We start from the raw sequence: 23,635 nt of genomic DNA, 5'->3' as shown, positions 1-23,635 counted from the left end.
ACAAGATGCAATTCTATCCAGATGAGAATGCTAATGTTATGAGGAGACAGGTAAGTTGATGAAACAAACTAAACTTCAGAGTAATTGTATAGTTATCAATACATGAACAGTCCTGACAGAAAAATGAAGCAGTGTTTTTTTTGTTTTTTTATTTGTTCATTACTTATCAATTCCCAAACTCTCTGCTTTCTTCCCCCATTATCCACTTGCCTACAGTTCTGGTAACAGCTATATAAGCCACTGAAATTTGTTTCCCTGCATCCAGTGTTGGTTATTGAACGTGTACTTAGACTAATATTGTTCGTTTCTCAGGGTTGGATGAAACCCTTAAGGGACTACATAAGACTATTAAATTGGATTTAATTAATAATTTAACGAGATATTGATCAGATGGCCACTGGAAGTAATTATATGTCCATGTCCACGGTAAAACCATCAACAACTATAAAAGCTCTGCAGGTTTGGTTATGATCAATTTTGAGAGTTTGCAGTCAGTACATAACGGACATGTTGTAATACACTAGTACTCCCATCAATGCAGGATATATGGGCAGGTGTTATCACCATCGTATGCAATTAGTCTACGGGGTACTACTTTATCGGAGTGCGTTGTCATATCGGTCCTAACGTGCGTCATCCATACCGTTTACAGATCTCTGAATCATTATAAAATGATTGTGTGACAATTAACAATCTCGCCAGGTGAACTTGCATACAGAGGTGCTGGACGGTTGACCTACAGTAGTTCAAGGTTTCAATTGCTCAGTTTGACCGAACAAAAAATGGACTTTAGAAAACACATGTTTGACTTGAAATTTTGGATGTATATTTTAATTGATCTCCTCTTCAAGCATACAGTACAGTATACAGCTAACTTGTGCATATATACTACTAGCAATCAAGTCATGGTAGCACTGATGATTCGATCATGACAGATATAAAGCTTAAAGTAACAGCTTGTGAAGTTTCACAGAACTACCTATAGATAGGACTGATGCAACAGTGCAAGTTGATTGATCTTGCTCGTGGTTGGGGAGCCACATTATCAAGAAATGAAAGATAATATATCCCACCTATTGTTATCAGTTCCTATGTATATCTGACTGTACAAGCAATTCAATTATGAGTTTATACCGTACATTTATGGGGTAGGTGTATGTATGGTATACAGGTCCAAGTATCATTGGTTCTTTGCACTTTTTGGTTCAGATAGTCTCCTTCCGCTAATAAAGCATTATTAGCATAATATTTCTCAAAATATCATTTTACAAGTACTGATTACATTCATACCCCTCCCCCCCCCCCCCCATCTTCCCCATCTTGTTATCATGTACCAGCTTATAATGGTATCTTCCTTGATCAAGTTACAAAACCTTATAGTCTCAAGTCTTAAAGGACAGAAACATTGGCTTGTCACATATGTGTCTGTGTAATGCAAGTCATTTTCGATATCGTCATTTTTCAGTATCGCATAGAGGATTATTGCTGATTAACAAACGCGTTTCAAATGTCATCAGATCCCATTTTGGAACCTCACATGATGCATAATTTACTCTCACCCAACCATTTACTTATAGGTACCATTATTGCAGTTCCCATCTCCCAGATAGGAAGTTAATTTATTAACTCATCCACAGCAACCCAGAAAACATTTACAATTCTCTGGAAATTATTGGAATTTACTCAGATTGAAACTAGAATGAAACGTCAAAACAAATATACAGATTTTGTTTTAAATGTTAAAAATTTTGTCTTTCTTTTTGGATATGATTTCCAATTCTCAAGCATTTCTAAATCAAAAGGGCTGAAAGTTTAAGCAAAGATGTGAGCATTCTTTAATGTGGCTTTATTTGAAGAAAAAAAAACAGTTTGGGAAACTGCTGCAATTTTTCAAATAGAAAATTTTATGTCATCCATTATATTCTGCAGTGTTTTCCAAGAAACTTAAAAGAAACAAAACAAGTAAACAACCATCCATTTTGCTGGAGCATTTGATTAAATTAAGCAGAATTAATTTCCAAATTTCCTGTAATCTATGCTACAAATGCAATGAAGAAAGGTGCTTTTAATGAAAGAAAATAAAAAATAAATTATTAGTGGTTGGTTATAAAACATTTTATATTACCCACAAGATTAAGTATGTGATGTTAAGATGCAAATGAAATGGGGGAGGGGGGAAACTAAATATTGGTCAATGGAATGATATCTGTAAAATGCAAGAATGCAGAGTCATGCAAGGTAGCAGAGAATTAAACAGGGATACCATACACATTATAGTCTTTAGCAGTGACATCACCATTGGCTGACTCTGAAAGAAGATCCCTGTGAGAAATCAAAGAAACACAGAAACTATAGAGCTCTACAATCATAACACAAAAATAAGGAAAACATGAATATGTCACAAAAACTCACATTATGACAATAAATTCAACATACACACTTCAAACATGTTAAAGATAAATTACCGTTATATTTTGTATGTATTTTCATCTCAAGATCTGACAAAGGGGTGAGTTGTGTCATAAACCTTATATCTTTGGAACTACTCTCAACCATGGCAAGTGGGACTAAAGCAGGGTTTACTAGTCCCCTTCCTGGCTGCCTCTTCCCCGGCCCTCGACTCTCCTCTACCAGCAATTAACATTTTTGCATACACATAGAGCATTAACACAACCTCAAACAAGGTCTAACCTATAATAAAATCAATGGATTAACTGGAATCGTTTATGGTACAGATCCAATCATACACATCTTTAATCTTTTTAGTTTCAACTGCAAATCATATTTCATAAATACATTGGCAACTGGTTAGTTTCAAACTGATAGATGTAAACAATAAAACTTTCATAAATAACTGTTTCTTTCTCTTTTTGATTTCATTCAGAAGTGGATGAAGCAGGTATGTTGAAATTGAAGCAATCAACTACAGACTGATATTCAATAAGTGTTACACAGGTTCACAAGTAAGCTAGGTAATAAGTAGCTTAATTCCAACCAAAAGTGTGCAAGTGGTTTCAGGGAGTTAGTTTATCCAGAATCTCATCACACCATCCTATACAATATGTGCACATTGCTATGCAACTGCAAAGATGTAAATAGTAGTTCAGGCTGTACACAGGGGCCATAGAATTTTATAGAGACACAATTTCAGAATCTAACATAAACTGCTACACAGAATTTGAACATCATATTATTCCCTGGGTTTATTATTACAACTAGTGCTATGAAAAGTCACTAGAGGTCAGGAGATGGAAAACTTCAGTGAGATATGTAACTACTATTGAATGCAGCAGCAGCAGCTTAGTTTAGTTACTTGTTAGTTTTTAAAAGATGTTTATTGATATACTGTACATATATTTGACAAATAGAGAATATTAAATGGGATTTTGAGGTAAAGAAGAATAGGTTATAGCAGAATGCAGAGGTACAGTATAGGGTCTTTCTAGTTCTAATGGTTGCTAGTGCTAATGGTGAAAATAACACGAAATAACACGACAATAACATACAACGTATTTCGGATCAATTAATGAAGAAATACTCCCACCAAATGTCATCAGCTCTAGAACCTAATACGAAAGCGTTGCAATCCTTTTTATATGTTTGGGAATGTCTTCCATCTCTATCTTTGTTTGATCAAAGTGGGTAATTTAATACAGATACATTGGAAGAGTATTGATGTTAAATTTGATTAGGCCAAGGCTATGGCAGGCGATGGAGCCTCTTGACTCTAACTTCTCAGCTATTGAGTTACACACACCGGAGAATCTAACATGACATGGATGAATAACAGAGAGCATAGGGGAGGAGATATGGAATACACAATATGCATGCAAAACACTCATTAACTTGTACCAGTCAAAAGTTCAGTGACTTTTTACAGATGAAAAACATGACACATCAAAGAGCACTTCAAAACATTTTATAAAATGGAATAAATCAGAAAATTAGAAAGGAAGAAGAAAGAAAAATGAAAGGGATGTTCTCACTTTACAGGTGTTATCCTGCATGCATTCAGGGAAAAATAGTTCAGTGTGCTCACATGATATAATGTCATACATTATGCAATGTGTGCTTCACATAATGTGATGCAATATGACAATATGGATCTTGAATAGTTTTGACAAGCTTTCAGTGTATACATCCAAACTATTGAGCTGGAAAGCCAAAGAACTCATTGGTTTGATTATTTGTCATTGATGATACTTTCCTGCCTCCCATACAAATCCACTCTGATCTACCTATCCTACAAACATCTGGTAACATTCATGAACTGCGCCCATGACTCTCTTCAAGTTAAAAACTTCTGAATGGTTGATTTGGGAGGAAGAGGGCAGTGAACCAAAGAGGTTCATTGGGAGCACTTTGCAAGAATATTACCAGTTTTTATAGGCTAAGGTAGATCAGAGTGTGTATATATGTGTACTACAGGGGACAGGTAAAAGAAGAATGCAGTAAATATATACCATTTGAAGTACTTATAGCTGTATATACCGCAGAGCCTAATTTGCATAAATTGCAGGGATAATCCTCCTGGGAGGTTTTAAGTCAAAACAACACTTCCAATTAGCAAGCATCCCTTTTGACTAAACTTGCATGGTAACTCTGTGTGTGGGAACATGAGAACAGTAGAGAGCTGGAAAAAAGTAACCATTATTTGTATAACTGGCAGAGTGGATGACCTTTAAGTCTCACATTGACAGTAAAGACATACAGTAGAAGGATAGTAAAGAGTTAAGTGGAAAGAAACAAAAAAAATTAAAGAACGTCCCGATTACCATATCATTAACAATGAAAGAAAATATTCAATGTTACGGAAAAAAATATAAAAAATAGTGTAATTCATAAAAGATAAATTAATGTGACATACACACTCAAAAGAATCTGCCAAGAAGAAATTGTAACAGTGAAGAAAGCATTTCATGACCGAGAAACAAGAACATTGAAAAAGAAATGTTAACCTTAAAACACACTTCTAGCTTCAGGTTGGGTTCTGTGTTCACCAACAATCCTTCAAATTGCTTCAAGCTGGCCCAGTTCCTTCCAAACAATCATCATCAAGGATTTGTTGGCTTTTCGTTTTATTTAATTGTACCGCAACATTTTTATAGTCAATTTTGTCACCTAGATGTCACATGTGACAAATTCTAATTTTGTTTTACATCAAGTTGACACATTTGAAACAGAGAGCTATATTTAAATTCAAATCAACGGTTGGATTAAATTTGTTTGTGACACTACATACTTGTGTACAAACCGTTGAAATTTATCTCTCTTTAAACCTCTCTATATAGCATTTCTTCTGCATGTTATCTTACACAGGTCTGTGTCATTCTAGTCATCAAAGTTTGACAAGTTCATATCCACTATGGTTTTGAAGAAAAATAAACAAATAAACAAAAAAAACTTACTTGATTGCACATGATGAATCATTTGCCAAATTTTCTCTGTCCTTGATATTTAAATGCATTCATGTTTCCATCAATTTTGCCTCCAAATTTATCCATGAGAGTGTTAAGTTTCTCTACAAGTCTCACGGTAGATCATACTTATGAATTATAAACCCGATGCTGAGGGAGGTTGCCTACTCTTAAAAAAACTCAATTTGGAGGTTCAGCTTTCAGGACTGGAGGCTGTACACATAATGCTACGATTAATGGTGAGAGCGATAAAGTATGTGCTGCAAACACACATACATACGCGCACACACACAATCTCTTCTGAACATGTTTGAAAATATATCCTTCATTTGTAATGACAGAAGATCTGATATTTATAGAATCACATGAATGGAACGTCTATTAGTGTTTCAAGAAGAAGGAGAAAGTATCAGAGAAGGGCTGTCGGGAATAATCAATGCACAGAGTGCTCAGAATATGGAATGAACATGAGTAGGAAACAAACATTGTGAATGCCTTCATAAGATCCAAAAGCTCAGAATTCTATCTTCATGGTAACAATTTTGAAGTAGATAAATGGGTTGGATGGCATTCCCACAATAAGTATGATTTGCTTGTACCATCGAAATTTTGTTCACGACAAACTTAGAAACGATGCTAGTTTATTTCAATCCAACAACATCTCGTGAACGAATGCATTTGACTATCACGGAAAGAGTTGCAGGTATTAATTTTTTTTTTATTTCATAAGATAAGTCAGATTTCATTAAGGTTTATTGGATTATCAAATTTATGTGTTTCGGTAATATATGCTAATTATGGAAGATTTATATTATAACTTATGGTTTGAAATTTTCCATGCCACTAAACACAGAGACAAGAACAATCTGGTTAATATACTGTATATGTGAAACAGACTGTTCTTCAGGCAGAAGGCTCTAACTGATGATTTATGCCACATTCAGAAAGATTACAGAAGTATAGAAAGAGATGCAGATGATAAACATAAGCTAGCTAAAAGTCAGAATAATGAAAAACAAAACAATATTTGCTGTGATTAAATTAAGAGGAAAATAGCAGAATAAGTAAAGTTAATATTGGCAACAAATAAGATAGGCAAAGTTGACAATATTTTAAATATAAAAAAAATAAAAACAGCAAGTTTGCAATCATAAGGCAGAAATATAATGTGTCCACACTCATGATAGACAGACAGTAAATACAATGAGATAATACCTGCTGCTGTCGGTTTTATTTGTGGTAATAACGGCAAAAGAAGGGATTAAAAAGACAAAGAGAACAACAACACATTTCATTATCTTGTGTGTAGTTACAAACATAATCTGCAATGCACTATAGTAAACGCATGGACCAGAATAATAATCACTCCAAAATTTTCAAAACTTTATTTACTGTACCCAAGGGCGGCGGAAGCACTTTTAGTCTGGGGGGGCACCGACATCAAAGGGCACTTTGCAGAAATTCTATTGGACTGATGCAGCCTTATATTTAGTACCCTTTATAACTCTTATTGTATTATCTTATTTGCGTATACACATCACTCCATCAACGCCCCCCCCCCCCCCTCAAGGAAAATATGCATACTAGCACTGCAATATCCAATGTGCAAATTGGGATACAAGGAACAAATTTTCTTTTGAGACAAAATGAGGTGAAATCATGCTAGTTGCTAATGTAGGAATCTTCCGAATTAGAGTTTATTTCTTGTCAATATCTAAACAAATTTTTTCCATTCGAAATAGCTTTTGAGTTTGACCCACAGAAATTCATTAAAAGTCAGGGGCGTAGCCAGGATTTGCAAAGTTGTATGCACGACTATCTGAGCGGAGCGCCACCATCTGTTGGTGTGGAGCGTACAAGAAAATTTTTGGTTTTACAAACCCCTCAGATGGCTGGAAACGGCCCTTCCCGAGTGTTCATTCTGGTTCCCTGGACTCTTACTAACTTGAGACACCTCAATTTTTATGTAGAAAAAGGGCACATTTTTAACCTGAGGAAAAGTGGGGGGGCACGTGCCCCGTGCCCCCCCGGTTCTGCCGCCCTTGACTGTACCTCCCCTCCCAGACAGTAACATAATATCATGATGGTACTGTATGTACCAGCATAAAGTGCCTTTAAATGGTTTTTCTCTGCAGTACAAATAATTGAGCACTGCTAGAGTAGTCATAGAAGTCAACTAACATTCTTAAATCAGGAATAGGAGAACCATCCATACAAGAGCGGCTTAGAAGTTTTCTTAAGCTGAGGATGTGCATGGCAGCTTTCATGGATATTAAAGCAAGAAAATGGTTTTAAAAAATTTACATTTTAATGTCCGATCACTTTACTGCAGAGTAATTTTGCAGTGACACCTATGAAATGTAAACATATCACATTTCCAGAAAAGTCAGGAGGTTTATAGAAGGAAAAAACAGGTGTTGGAAAACATTAATTTTACGTGATACCACCTGAGAATTACCAAATGTATTTTCTGGAGTAATGAAAGGTTTTAGATAATGGAAAGTTCTACTTTATCAGCAAACAAATAATAATAACAACATACAGTATTTAGATGGAAATTCAACTATCATTGTTAAATATGCCTGTCTTCCACATTTCTGTCACTGTCTCTGCCACTAAAACCCTGCAAATTGACATGGCATCCCAACTCCTACTTAAATAGTTAAGAAGTACTTAGTGGAAGAACTGAATGAGCATTTAGTTTTTGTAATACAATATTACATTTGTGGGAGATACTGCTATAGAAAACTATGCTATACTCTCTACTTGCGATGACCATCTGTGATTCTGTGAAGCTGTTTTATTAATGCTACTGCGAATTATAAAGATACCATAATCAAATTTGCAATTTCAAAAGCATGCCAAAAGCATTCCTGCATATATGACAGCAGATTTACTGATTAATTTTGTATGAATTCCCTTACAATTTAAGAATTACTGACTGCAATGCCAAAATGTGGAAATATAATATATTGAGTTATAAACCATTTCTGAGGATATAGCAACAGAACCATCATTATATAATGGCTTGCTTGTTAATCTTGATAAACGTTAACAACGTCATTAAGAGTATGGGTCATATGAATTTCAAACTCAGCATGAGACCAAGCAATAGTAGAGAATAAAAATGAGAGCGATTGTACCCTGTAATGAGAATAAGGACCGATACGCGTGTATAGAACTGAAGCAGTCCAATTACAGACGTCAGCACGTTGATCTCGCAGCAGAGTACAAAACAACAAAAATAAACACTAAAGGCACAATAAAACAATACACTAGGGTTATTACAATTCTTAAATTTTATTACATAGGGGAATATATATTACAACTGAGGTATGGTGCTGGTTTCTGATATAAATTATAAATTATAAAACTATAATAAATTATAAAACAAAAACCATGGCGCACATTTTAACTATACAATTTGCTATTTGAATGTAAGCCAATGTTGACACATGTCACCTACACAGCCAATTTAAAAAAAGCAAAAATGTCAGTTTGGTAATATTTTAAATATACCTGAAAAACAGTAAAAATATAAAATCTTTCCTTGCCTCTCAACATAGTGATATTTATGACAAACTTGTGGAAATAAATTTGAATGTACACCAATTTTCACACATGTAACCATGCATACACAGGCAAATGCAGCATTGATGCTTTGATTTCAAAATTATAACTACATGTCAGTTTGGCCTTTTTTGCAAACAAAAACACGGACAAACAGTAACCTATATAATATTTCCCTGCCTCTCAAAAGAGTGACATTTATGATAAAATAATGGAAATGAACTTTAACTACAGTATTAAAGTCTATGAAGTCATAATTGTTAGCATTTTCCATGAGTTTCCAATTTTACTACCTTTCCAATATCTTCTGTTGTTATATATGGCCACTGCTGTGAAACAGTATATGACTTTTAGAATGGTTTAAATGAAAAACTGATTGGTCCTTTAATGTTAATAACATTTGAGGGTTGAATCATCAAGTAGGTGGAAGAGAACATGTCAATACAGAAGATTTAATTGTAAATAGTGTAGGCCTGCTCTTCAACAACATGTACATAACAACTGCATACAAATAAAAGCAATTACTGTACCATCAAGCCAGATAAAGTGGTATAATTTGCACCTACGATATCATTTCTACATCAGTGAATAATTAATGGTTCAAACTATTGTTAGTAGCAGTTTGCAAAAAGCTTTGAATTTTGTCTCATTTCCAAAAAAAGATGTTTTCTGTGTTCAAAACTGCTAAAGTATGTACATCTTTCACATGTATAGCAAACTTGACCAGTGAATGACATTTTGTAAAGAAATACTTGATAAATTATTCCCTTTAATATGTTTTCTTTGGTCATTTTTAAATTGACATTCTGCGACAAAATACTGGATTAATTATTCCCCGTAAATACTGTTTTCTTTGGTCATTTTTTAATGGCATGCAAGAAGAAGATAAATATAACATTTATGCAAAATTATGTTCTGCACACAAAAATGTGTTCCTCTTCTCATGTTGATGCCTGATCAAAATTGATTACCAACATTAAATATTCCATAGTCAACCTGCAAATTACATTCAGATGTTTTTCAATGTCATTTGATCTGCACACCATCTCATGGCAGTTAGATATATACTTCCCTTGGCATATTCCAATCAATACTTATCTAAGTAATAACCAAACCCCTGAAGAATTTCCATGCAATCAACCATTGAAATAGTTCACCCAAAAAAAAAAAAAATTCATCCACATATATATCCAGAGAGGAACCCTTGGCTGTTTCTGCAGTCAGTCGAATGAAAACACCACCTGTCTCTTAAAATGCTTCAATAAGGAATGTCTGCATTCTCGACCATTGCCAATGAGCGGTGGCGAGAAACATAGAGCGCTGTTCGAGCTGCTGTTATGAGTATGCGGTTTCTTTGCATAATCATCCTGGGCATTAATGCATATTTTGTGCTTAAATCTGTAAAGAAGGTTTCCTCAAGTTCATCTGATGATTCAATATGCAGCTTCAATAGTTACTGGGAGTTTATCATCTTATTACGAGGGAGGGAGGAACTACTGACAAAGTTGATCAATTGTGAATGATTTGTTTATCTGATGATAGAGGATAATATATCCAATTAAAAAAACAATTAAAATGATATGATCTGAGGGAACACTATATACGAGCTGAGGATTCCCAATTCAGAGATATGTATACAGCTTGATATCAACAAGCTTGTAAAAACAAATAATGTTCTGTTGACATTTTTAACTGCTGCTTCTTATTTTTATTTTATTTCCTTTCAGATTTAGTACTTTTGTACTTGATTATTCTCAAATGGGCAACATTACAAATAAATTTGTTTTTTATATTTTAATATTGTTATATGTCAGTTGTACATTATAAAATAACAAATGTTGCAAACAGTAAATCTAGATATGTCATACAGAGATATATGAAAATATACAATAATGTGTTATTTGTTTGGTTTTACATCAAGTTTAAAGAAACTTTACATGGAACGTTCCCCAATAAATAGTTGATCTGTTAAAATAAGAGGTACAATGAGTAAACAGAACTTTGCAGTTTGCAAGTAATAACAATTTTTGTATGCACATGTTTTGTACATATACAATATATTTTCACCATGTTTCATTTCTGAAGACAAATAAAGACATAGTATGAAAAAAAAACAATATAAACTGCTGCCAAAACGTCACTATATCATGCAATGCAATCCAAGAGAAATAAAAATTTACCGTTGTTCGCCGTATGAGACGAGGGCGATCCGACCATAATCACCAGCTACCCTCCGAAAGAAGGAGTACCAAAGCAGAATGACCTGTGTAGAAGAAATAGTATGTGTCTCTTGGAATGGATATATGATTTGGATGTTATGGAATCAGTGACAATGAACTTTTTACACATAAATACTATAAACATTGCAAAACTGAATATATGTTACCAAATACAGTAATACTAATAATAACAATAGTTACAAAGATTTATAATGTTCAGATATCCACCCAGATTGGGCACTCAAGGCACAAAGGGCACTCAAGTATGTGCAAACCCTAGACTTTCATCATGCATAACACTTAATAAACAATATCAAACTTACTGTTTACAGTAAATTATTTTAAAGGAATGTCCGTCCTGTTGACAAAATGTTGTGAAAATTGGGAATAAAGAGCAACCATTACATATGTATTAGGTCAGCAGAGTTGACAATTGGTGTTATTATTTACAATCTTGGTTTGTTGCAATACTGGGTGGTTTGGTATTAAAGAGATAATCTTGAGGTTAAAGTATTCGCTTAACAAAATTACTGGAAATTGAGAGAACAGCCTCATAGCATATTGTATGTCAAAAGATAACTATGGCAATACCATGAATGCATCTGGCAACAGTATAAAGTGGAACATGTCGTCATGGTAACCGAGCCAAAATTGACTTTTCTTTACAATATTTTAATGATTTATTTAAGCAAAAACATAACATTTCTACAAACCGTTGCATTTTGATGAAATTCAAAATACATAGCTAAGCAAACCATCCAAATGTATCACAATTGAAGGATGGATCAGCAAGAAGATATATGTAGGCCGAAATGTAGTAAGAAAGTAAAGCTTTTTGAAGAATATCTCCCATGAGACCATCACAGACCACCTTCTGTGATCCACGTCTTGGTGTAAGGGAGGATTCAGCCATGCAGTGAAGATTACATACATTCAATTAACCATATCTTAGTTAGGGACAAGACATCAAGATGCCTGGGTATTGAATCCATGGTCTGCAAAGTGTTACATTGCCTGCACTACAGTAGAATATATATATGTCCCTTCTGGAAACTGATGAGATTAATGCAGCAAGCTATATATATTATTATAAGTTTGTTCCAAAGCTTATTACATCAGATATGATCATCAAGATATGATTAAATACAAAGCTGGCACAATTAACTCACCACCCAGAAGATGACATTGTAAAGAATGTTTTGAGGAATTCCACCATAGTAAAGAGGAGTAAGGGTGCTGTTTTTACCCTCGTAGCTGCAAAGACCTGTGTCATTGGATGCTGCATTCATCTTAATATAATCTGCCAAGTAATTCTGTGAAATGAAAAGACCAAAGTAAAAATCTCATTATTTCTTATTCCAGGGAATAATTCAGTGTTCAAGTTTGAGAAGCAGTCTTGAAGCTCTGAATTATGTGGCTTATATAGTACTATCTGGTTCCTGTGTATGAAAACCTGTGTATGGAAGGTATTTGCACTTGTAAGGCAATTTCTCCATTTTTGCAAATTTACATTTTGTAATACGGTGCAAAATAAATTATTCCCTGTTATCTTCTCTATAATGAAACAAATCTTTTTATTGAACTGAAAATCAATTTCAACTTTCTAAATGTACGATATTTGCTTAATTTACAGATAAAGGAAGTCAGAGCTTCAAAGAATGTACAGTAAGCTGCAGCTAACAAGACTGTCTCTCTCAGCTTTACAAACATGAAAAAGAAATTTTAAAGGATAATATACTGTAAGTACTGCATTGGGATGAAGATAATAATCAGACTACTTAACAGACTACTTAACAGACTACTTAACAGACTACTTAACAGACTACTTGCCAATAAAACACATGGTATTTAACTATTCAAGTCCTACCATATATAATACAATATAATTGAATACAATATAACTGAAAATAAGTAAAAAATATAACCGTGACAGATATCTGCTTAGACTGGTACTATAATAACTGTACCGCATACATGATATATTGTGGATTGAAAATAAACATATCACAGAATATGTTTAAATATATGTGTGCAACATACCATCTACTGTACTGCAATGCAAATACATAGTTGCTGCACTCATGTCACAACCGAATGAAATAAGAGTGTTACTATAATACCAAGATTAACAGTAAGCTACACCGCACAATAATTAGGTGGGGGTGTTATGTTGTCATTAATTGATACAATTAATCATCACCTAATTACACCTGCTAACTGGGTGGAAGGAGCTACTTGATTGCGTTGGTATGAAACATACTATTCCACAAATCACACAAGTGGCTCTGGTAACATGTGGCATATTTCATCAATAAACTGGCAACATTCTGCAAGCACAAAATATGTGCTGTAGCTCAATTCTCTCTGCAGATATATATGCTTGAACAGAAATTAATTTGTTAGTCTGATTTTTGCTTGAACAGAAATTAATTTGCTAGTCTGGTTTTTTGAATGGCAAAATGGATTTTTAAATCTTGAGAAAATCCACGACTTTGCAAAGCCACTTTAACCTTAACACCTTTCTAAGATCTACCACAACCTTTGAGCAGAGGTACTGTACCTAGCCTACTGTAGCTTAAATTTGGTTAAGATTCAAGTTTGAAACTGTTCTTTGTCATCAACTGTTGAAACGCGTATAAAGTACTTGTTTATTGTGCCATTTTCGATGAAGAGATCAATTTCATTGACTTTATATTGCAGAATATGGCTCATGTACAGTACGTTGAGTGTATCCAGTGAGAAGGTGAAATATTGTTTGGACAGAAAAAAAGTTCAAGCCATCCTAAAATACCAACAAGATATGGGATGTACTGTACCTGACATGATAGATGCTCATTACATGATTCATGCACAAAATACAACAGGATTCATACACACTACACCATGATTCATGCACACACTACATGATTCATGCACACAATACAACATGATGAATGCACAAACTATAACATAGTTAATGCACAAAGTACAACATAATTCATGCACACACTACATGATAATTCATGCACAAAGTACAACATTATTCATGCACACACTACATACTGTAATTCATGCACAAAGTACAACATTATTCATGCACACACTACATAATTCTTGCACAAAGTACAACATTATTCATGCACACACTACATGATTCATGCACAAAGTACAACATTATTCATGTACACACTACATGATTCATGCACAAAGTACAACATTATTCATGCACACACTACATAATTCTTGCACAAAGTACAACATTATTCATGCACACACTACATGATTCATGCACAAGCTACAGCATAGCATAATTCATGCACAAAGTACAACATGATTCATGCACACATTACAACATGAATTATGCACACAGAACAACATGATTCATGCACACAGTACAACATGATGAATGCACACACTACAACATGATTTATGCACACATTATAAACATTAGCAGCACCTACCATAACTATAGGCTAATTTCAAACATGCTAAAACAGTATTCAAGAGAGAAGAACATTGTTCCTAAATTAAAGACAAATAAACTCTACATTGTATGTACATAGCAATGTACATTAACAACAGTGTAAACGTGTGCTTCTAATCCATTTATTTTCCCTGTCAGACATTACAAATTCCTCAGTACTTATGTATAGAGATGTTAATTTTCCCAAATTGTTTACACATCACAACCTATCTAGTGCATCGAGTACAGTACATGGTCAAAATACTTTCATATTACCAACTTAATATGGTTTAATATACTATAAAAGTACCAAAGGTACAAACTACTGTATACAAAAAGGAATGATGGATGTTCCCATCAATATCTGAGAAATATCTGATTGGAGGGTGTTCTGCAAATTGACGAATCTTTGGTCTTTAAAACGATGTAGAAATTTCTGTTACAATGAACTTGTCAGCTGTTGGGTGTTAGGCAAATGGGAAGGATATGTCTGTGGCATTACATCACTGAAGGAAGCTTGGAACTGGGGTCCATATAATTAGGTTGGTCGACTGTTAGTGGTAAAAAATTTTGATATAAGGAAATGACTACATCTTCATCTTTTAGCCACCAAAGGAGGGTTTATAAAAAGCAACTGCCCTGGAGTGTTTTCTGCATCACCTGATCTATCAGATGGTTTCCACTCTAATGTGCACTGCTGTAGAAGAATTGATTTTGTGTCCCGCAGTCTGTTTGTACAGAGCAATTTGAAAATACCGTCAAATGAAGAGCAAGAGTTCACCAAATGGTAACGGTATTTGCTGACCTTGGCGCTGTACAAGTGTACAGCTGTTTTCATGCATTAGAAACTTGTTAATAACTGGTACCAGCAGTGCATAATATACATGAAGAACAGAAATGGAAAGTCCAAGGTTAGAGATAAACCACAGATTTTTTTTTTTACATTTCATCACCGCACATTGACTATTAAAAGAAAAATTCCCTGACATATGTACGTCCACGTCAAGACTTTACCGAGAAGAAGTGCAAAAGCTCATCAAAATTCTGAATTAAACCCTTAGATTTTCTTCTTCATTATCTTGCTTTCTAGTAAAGGTACTGTATACAAACCAATGATTTAAGTGATCTAAATTTGACAGGAGAACAGGAGTACAAAAGAGAAAAGATACAGACTCTTTCTAAGTCTTCTAAGATTGTAGACAATACTCTAACTTATTGTATATCACATTCAAAATCCCAATAATTGTATACAGTGTGACACTGAATACTGGCAAGTTTTCTTCGTCCCAACTGAGAGAGCAGGCCACTTAACACACAGATGACAAACAACTCTGCCCTTAGACTAAAGCTGTACGTGTCTGTTAAAGCATAGATTTGCATCTCAATGCTCTGGTAACTCATTAGTATTTCATTTATACAGTGCATTTCACTTTGAGCTACTGAAGAGATTCCAGTATAGATGGACACATTAAGCCAGAGTTACATGTCTTTAAACTGATCCCTATTTGACAACAGCTGCTTTGCAGTGTACAAGACTGGTGACTAGTGAAATTTTGGCAAAAAACAACCTATTTTGGTCATCATCTTGTGTCAAAATAAGTACCCAAACCTCATCTCTTTTTCTTCGTAGTGTAAATTTATACAACTTTCTGCACTGGTGACAGACTTCAACAACTAGGGTCACAGGACCCAAAGACTCTGTATATCATTACATATCTAATTTGGATGATCTCAGAGAAAATGAAATAATTTTGGTAATAGCCTCTTTTTTTCTTATGGAAAGAACAAAAAAACATTCAGTAAAATAGGTTTTTCTCATCCAGTAATCCAGTGCAAAATCATGCAATGTTGTAGAGCCGACTATAAGACACTGATGGCAAAATTTGCAACTTTAACACCTATGAATTTTGCATGATTAGCTTAGAACTAATGTTTTATCTTCATCAGAACTGTAAAACCTTTAAATTTTTATAAACCATTCACAGGTATTTACGTTAACTGCATTCAACATCACCTTCAGAGAAAGCTAGGCATGTAACACAAAGTCAGTGAATGTCTCTGACTTATGTTAGACACATAACAACAATGTTAACTTAATGGAAATATATATCTAGTTTTCCTGCTGTTCAAGGTCCACTGGAAAATTAATCCTTTTTCTAAAATCATAACAAGGCATTTTTCCTTGAGAGGTTCTTGGTACATATTTTTTTCCAAATGTAAAGCTTATTTTGCATAACAGATTTTGGTACAGTTACAGTAATTCACTTTATAGTGGCAACATATATTTACAACCTAAAACAACCACAAAGAACATTTTTCATCAGACATGACACAATAAAATGATGCAATCATTCAAATAACATTATTATACCCCATATAATTAATAGTACATATGTAATATGATTCATTTGTATATGATAGAATACAACAACATGTATGATTAATGCAATCCATGTTGCCACAGAGCAACATGACATTCTCAGTACTTAACCTTTACACAGAACACACCCAAACAGAACCTTATAGAAATTATGATGACTAAACACCTTTTAATATAATACAATCATACAAAAACTGTAATTTTTGTGGCCACTACCTATTGATGTGAGGAGTCATACGTTCAATACAAACCCACAAACTACTCACGAAAAAGGTAATTATTTTTATGAATTTACATTCAGAGGAAATTATGTAGACTGAATATGACTATAATAACTAAAGCACTGTGTGCTGCAAAATGTGTTATTAAATTTTTTCAATCCAAATTAGACTATTAAAATACACGACAAGTTTTTCCATGCATGCTGCCTCAACACACTACACTCTTATATGTAGGTGTCAGCTAATTATATACATAGCACAACCCTCTTCTCATTGTAACAGCATGCTTCTCAGCTCACCTATTGAACGCTGCAGCACAAGTATACAAAATTGATTTTTATGGCAGCTTTTACTTGCAACGTTCAGGTTTTGTAGCCGCCTGCAGTGTAAACTCTAACACAAACTGAACTGAGGGAGGCCGGGTAAGAGGCAGATTATAGTTTAAAGTGTTCAAAATATACATATTTATGTCTTAATCAAAGTCTTAGGGAAAGTAAAATAAACTGGATATTCATTTGGAAAGTGATGGATTTAATATGGATGACAAATTATGTCACCACATGAACAATATAAAAGCAAAAGTGATAAATTTATACTTTTAACTACAATAGAAGAAAGTGTCAATTTGAATAAGACTGTCTTAATTGACCAAATTTCATGCATAATTATGTCATTCATTTTCTCAAATTTAAATGGTAAACACAGTTCAGATACATGAAAATGTTAGTAATTAAATTTATCACCCCACCCTTGCACCCCCCTCCCCCTCTTCCCACTACTCTAATTATCAATTAACAGCATAGTAAGTGTACACATCCAAACACATTCTGACTGTTTCAAATTAAAATGTGCGTAAAATCTTCTCAGGAAATATTAGCTGACTTTGATGTTCAAATTTATATTTTTGTCACTTTTAATATACTATTGTTCCTGACATTCACACGCACAAAATAACTGCAGTGCAACAATCTGTTTATTTGTATAGCAAGTTGACCATTTTTGCATAGCCTTTTTTTAGCTATGTGTTACCAGATAAATTATTGCCTGCTCCTTCCCAACATGTATTAATACCCAACATCGCAAAAGTCAAGCAGTAATGGGAAAGGAGTAGTTAACCTTTAAGAGTAATGTACAGTCCTAATTTAAGTAATCCCATGAAGTTCTGATGTGAATCCAGGCAGTCTGATGGGAGCTCCACATACAGTTCATCCTCACCGTAAACGGCAAGAATTGTTAAGGGAAGGACATGACGCAAATGTGATTAAAGTCTGCCTGAAGACTAATGAATCCAGAAGAATGACGTTCAAGTTCCAGTGATTTCCCTCAAGATTTTCCATGGTTTTGAAGTAGACAGATTAGTACTAATTATAAATTAACTACGCCTTTGTGGAGTAAAATTAGAACGCTTTATAAAAGAAAAAAATTGTTCTCTGAAAAGAAAGTTTTTTAACATTCTTGAGTTATGATGCAATTTAGAAAGCACTGCACGTGGTAACGAATGAGAAAGATCAGTGCTATTTATTGGTGATTGAAGACAAGAATAAATAAACCACATATATTTTCATTGAAATCTGGAGAGTGGAAAGTGCAAAACAAAAATGTCTGTGCATATATGATACCAAGGACGAGTCATATCAAAACTATGGGCCTTAAATTTGAATAAGCAAACATAACATGTCCAACGTTCAGGTATTTTTGAATACCTTTGACTTCCTTTAGGTGAGCATTAAATTTTGACTGATGATTGCTGCCATGTATGGATTTCCAGAGATATATCACTTTCTACATCGGCAGCAAATATCACTTTTCTTGTCAAATACCAAAGCTTGTTGGAGTTGCAAATTTATATGTAAGCAGCAATCAAACAAGATCACAGCACACTTGATTTAAATTAAAGATATTTGTCTTGTAATTGAAACTGTAATAGTACCTAAAATGACCACATCTTAAGTACTACAACTTTGGAACATTTAAGTCATTAATGCTGTCTGCCACCCACTTACTAAAACAATGAGTTCAAACAAAGAGGTAGGTTGAAACCCTAATATACATACATCTAGCTCTACGAAAGTTCTGTTGTGTCAACACACAAATGTGTAAACAATTATGTTTCTGCGATGCACATTGGCACACAAATGATGAAACCTTCAGTAATCAGTATTGCTAATTAGTCACAAACTGCAAATCTCTCTTTGAGAAAGTTTTCAATAAAATATAGACATTAAAGATCCAAGCTGTTGTAATTTGGATATATATATATCTATCGTAAAAATATAGTGGGAAGAAGGGAGCATTGTTTTTTCCAATATGACCCCTTAATCTATCAAAAATTTGGAGTATGTGAGACCATTAGCAGCAGTAAGCAGCATTACAGTGGTAACAACCGTAACATCATCCATACCTCATCCCCTCCCCTTCCCCCAGAGATCTGATGATGAAATCTACTAAATAAAGATACTGGATAACAAAAGCCTGAGAATTAACAAAGTATATGTCAGCCAAGTCAAAGGAATAGATTTTTACAAGTTTTAACCACTGTTTTCATACAGTAGCTTGTTCTAAAGCGGATATACTGAACTAAAACTTATTCCTGGCTTAAATTTGGGAAAGTACACCACTCAATGATCTGGAAGGTCAAGCACAAACAATTTCCATGAAACTGTAATTATTTTGTCATGGATGCAAGTCAATACTCTACAGCAATTGAAATATAATTTCTTATTTTTCATCTCCTAAACTGTGTCATCTCCTTTTCTCAGTCTTTTTACTCTCATCTTGTTCATTAGTCCAACTTAGTGTTCTGTCCTAAATTTGTCTTTGCTTCACATTGCCTTCCAAGAAGATCCTGCTAGGATCAAACCCTCAGGCCTTCTTGATCATGATAACGTAAAAACGTTTCCAAGCCCTTCTTGGACGTTTATTACACATGTGTAGGTTGACGTGTCTAGTGCACAAGATTTCATAATATTTATAACTTCTTACAACGTCATTAACACTGGAATGGCTAAAATGCAAATTTACAAGTAAGAAACGTACCTGTTTCCATGAGGGTAATATTGCAAGTACTCCTCTAGTATTATTCGGTTACTAATTAGTAAACATTCAACACTGCAAACACAACCCCTACCCACCCCCCCCCCCAATCAGTGTTGTATCCCTGGACCAAATTTGTCACCCAAGCACAATCACTTTCTCCCTATTATTGATCATAAAGATTTACTGTATGTCCTCATTTGAACAATTCCACAAAATTTTGCTTTATTTTATTAGAGTTCATTTACCCAGGTTATCACTCACAGACTCAATTAAAGTACATTTCATGCAGCATTTACAGCTAAGTAATTGATGCAGACTATGCAATCAATATGATATCTTGTAGGTCTCTGAATCTGTGAGTTACTTAAGTGTGCTTCCTGTCAACATCATATACGTATATAATTGCACATTCTCTAATGCAACATCTATCACACAGTTAATGGTTTATTGCACTGTCATATAAACAGATCCTGTACGGACACTGCCACAAATCGACTGACTGAGCAGATTACCACCGTCTGACGACGAGGCGTGGACGACTGTTGAAGTAATTAGAGCTACATTTACTGTAACGAGTACGATATCCCACCTTGTAGCTTGAAGAAAGTCTACACGAAATCTACTGATGATATATTGTAAAGCACAGAAGTGTTCTATACGTGCAGTATAAATTGGGAACCTGATATGTACAAAGCCATAGCTAACGAGAAAAGAGAAAGCAAACATGTCTGAATTTATCCTACCCAAGGGGAAGGAATGAGGCACATGTGAGGGGTCTGAAATCAAACTAGATGTTCATCTTTAAATAAACTTTAGATCAAAGAAAACAAATTCAATACTATCTGTGTTTGTTAAAGGTACAGGGCAGCTGTCTTTACTGAGATCTACAGTACATACTTTTTACAAGACAGTAGATGTCAAACTAGCAGTGAAGGAAGTACAATAACTTGAGGCTGCTTTTATATTTACACAAGCCTTTGGCAACACTAGATATTTCCTTTTATAATAAAACAAAACTAGCAAAAGTAAGATTCTTACTGTTGTGTCACATCATTTAAAAATACATCAAATTTGCAGGTTCTCTCTTACTTGCATAATCAAGTTTTATGGTCCTACACTACAAAATTCAGCTGTAAAATTTGTGAGCGCCACGCCCTGACGTACTGTGTGTTGTAGCAGTTGCATGCCAATCTACTTAATGTGTAATAAACAGTCAATATTGATCCTTGTCATTTTTTACCCTCTCAAATTCAAGATACGGTTGCTATCAATTGTTAAATTGAGAACTTATAGTACATGCTGCCCTAAAACACCTAGTAAAATAAATGAACTGTTCATGTACATTTCACTAACACCAACTATGTTGTACACAGTACTAGACAAGAGGTACAGATATGCATTACATGTAGTGTCTGTACAACAAAATCTGGTCCATCCAAGATAGTTTTTTCAGTTACAAATAAATACTTCTGGTTTGAAGATAAAGAAGGCATAAACAATCAGCTATGTACAGTACAACAGGTTTCAACCTACAGTAGTAACCTCAGACTTTGCAAGCCCTCTGCTTTTCTAACTGAGTTACTGTAGATAGATACAGTCCTCCTTTTGTGGCATTAGCAATACATATTAAACGCATATTTTAAGAATTCAGATGCCAGTTAGAGGTCACAGTATCCCACAAGGCTTGCACACTGTAGATTCCATTCCCTGATGCTTTCCATGTTAATTTTATATCTTGTGAACGACACACTAAATTACCCTATGTGACATGTATCATTAAAGAAAAAAAGTTATGTATAAATGCTCCACTGTTGAATTCCTCCAAAGTTGATATTTCTTTATTGAATTCAATGATTAAGTTTTGTTTGATCCATGGAGGAAAATATCCAACTGTGTGGAAATATACACTATATACTGTAGAAAGGTATATGTACAAACCAATGCAAAAGGCAACTTTAGGAATTTCCAAACCTTTTCTTCTTGCTTAAACAGTCACCTACCTGCTCCGCTGCCAAAATTTGTTTATGTTTTGACAAGTGGCATTGCAGTTAGATATGCACCTCAATATTAGGAAAGCTAAACCAATGAAGTAGACCTTTTTGACAATACTTGTTTCCTTATGTACGGTACATCCATAGTCAGTCAACTTAAGAAATCAGATGTATGGTACCCTTGGAATTTGTACAAGCTTAAACTTGACACTATATGCATGTTTGTATTATCAAGGCAGAGTGTTACACAGACAAATAAGACAGCAGTAATGTAGTGCATATCATCACTTACAGAACCTACCTACATTATATGAAGGAAGTGACCTTTCACCCAGCAGGAAGTGTTCTTCCACAAACAGCAGAAAGTGATTTATTCGCATCAAAATAAAAACTATAGTGCGGCAACTCTAAATTTATCCTGTTTTGCGTACCAAAGTGTTATGGGAATTGAGCAAAATGCTATACACGTGCACAGATGAACAGCAGTTTTTGTTTAACACAGGAACCATAGTGTTTTACATGAGAAATAATATGAGCCATCAAAACTGCTATGTACACAAACTTCAAGCTCTAAATGATATCCTGCATTATGTTATACATAAACATACTTCGTTTCTGTTCCTCTTTACAAATAGCACTGCAGAATATTTGATCTCTTTTTCAACACATGCCGCTTCCCTTCTGAATTCTAATAAGCATATTTTATTTTTAACTTTAAAGTATTAAACTTGATGAATTTGAAAGATCTGATCTGAAAGATCTAGTTTGGGTATTTTGAGGTGTTTCAGATTAAAGTTTTAAAGCTTTTGAAAAGTTGGTTAATTGAAAATTAACCAAAATGAGTTGCCTCAAAGGGAAGATATATTAAGCAGGGGCGTATCCAGGATTTTCCAATAGGGGGGGCGTCAGGCATGAATGATCGCCGTCCTGGGGGATGGGTCTAAGGGGAGGGGTGTACAATTTTTGCTTTCGAAGAAGGCCTGAAATGCAAAATGGTGTCATATGTATGGGTGGCGATCCGTACTTCCGAGTGGGGGGGGGGATGTGACCTTGTTGACTAAGCGTAGCGCCACCATGGGTTGGCGCGAAGCGTACAAGAAAATTTTGGGATTAACAAACCCTCTAGATGGCCGGAAACGGCACTTCCCGAGGTTTCCAAGCGGCATATACCCAACTTTAAAATAGGGATGTCATGTCCGAAATATCTCATAATCAGGATCCAAAATACTTTTTTTTTAATTTCGGGTGTTATTTTGGGAAAATTGCCCCTGTCAATCTTGTTTCAGGCGCAACGTTAGAATGTTCGAGAGCTCTTTTATATTATTCGATGAAGAAAATGGCCTCATGCAGGCTATTATA

The 23,635-nt window shown here is 34.5% G+C and overlaps 1 protein-coding gene across 7 annotated transcripts in view; it reads right to left on the bottom strand.

Annotated features, from left to right (window-relative positions):
- Positions 1–23,635, bottom strand: part of LOC139972155 (calcium permeable stress-gated cation channel 1-like) — a 66,660-nt gene that overhangs the window by 38,477 nt on the left and 4,548 nt on the right. For 3 of the 7 annotated variants that reach the window (XM_071979135.1, XM_071979141.1, XM_071979136.1), the window contains exons 2-4: positions 12,376–12,519; positions 11,168–11,250; positions 2,269–2,322 (exon numbers count right to left, since the gene is read on the bottom strand). In XM_071979135.1, the coding sequence (XP_071835236.1) occupies positions 2,269–2,322; positions 11,168–11,250; positions 12,376–12,495 (257 nt within the window). In that variant the 5' untranslated portion in view covers positions 12,496–12,519. Of the gene's footprint in view, positions 1–2,268; positions 2,323–11,167; positions 11,251–12,375; positions 12,520–22,223; positions 22,243–22,285; positions 22,507–23,635 lie in introns of those variants that run through there. The other 4 variants (XM_071979138.1, XM_071979137.1, XM_071979139.1 and 1 more) reach the window with 4 other exon arrangements.

The sequence above is a fragment of the Apostichopus japonicus genome, chromosome 8 (assembly GCF_037975245.1).
Source record: "Apostichopus japonicus isolate 1M-3 chromosome 8, ASM3797524v1, whole genome shotgun sequence".
Lineage (NCBI taxonomy): Eukaryota > Metazoa > Echinodermata > Holothuroidea > Aspidochirotida > Stichopodidae > Apostichopus > Apostichopus japonicus.
This window is presented reverse-complemented; position numbering and strand designations above follow the sequence as displayed.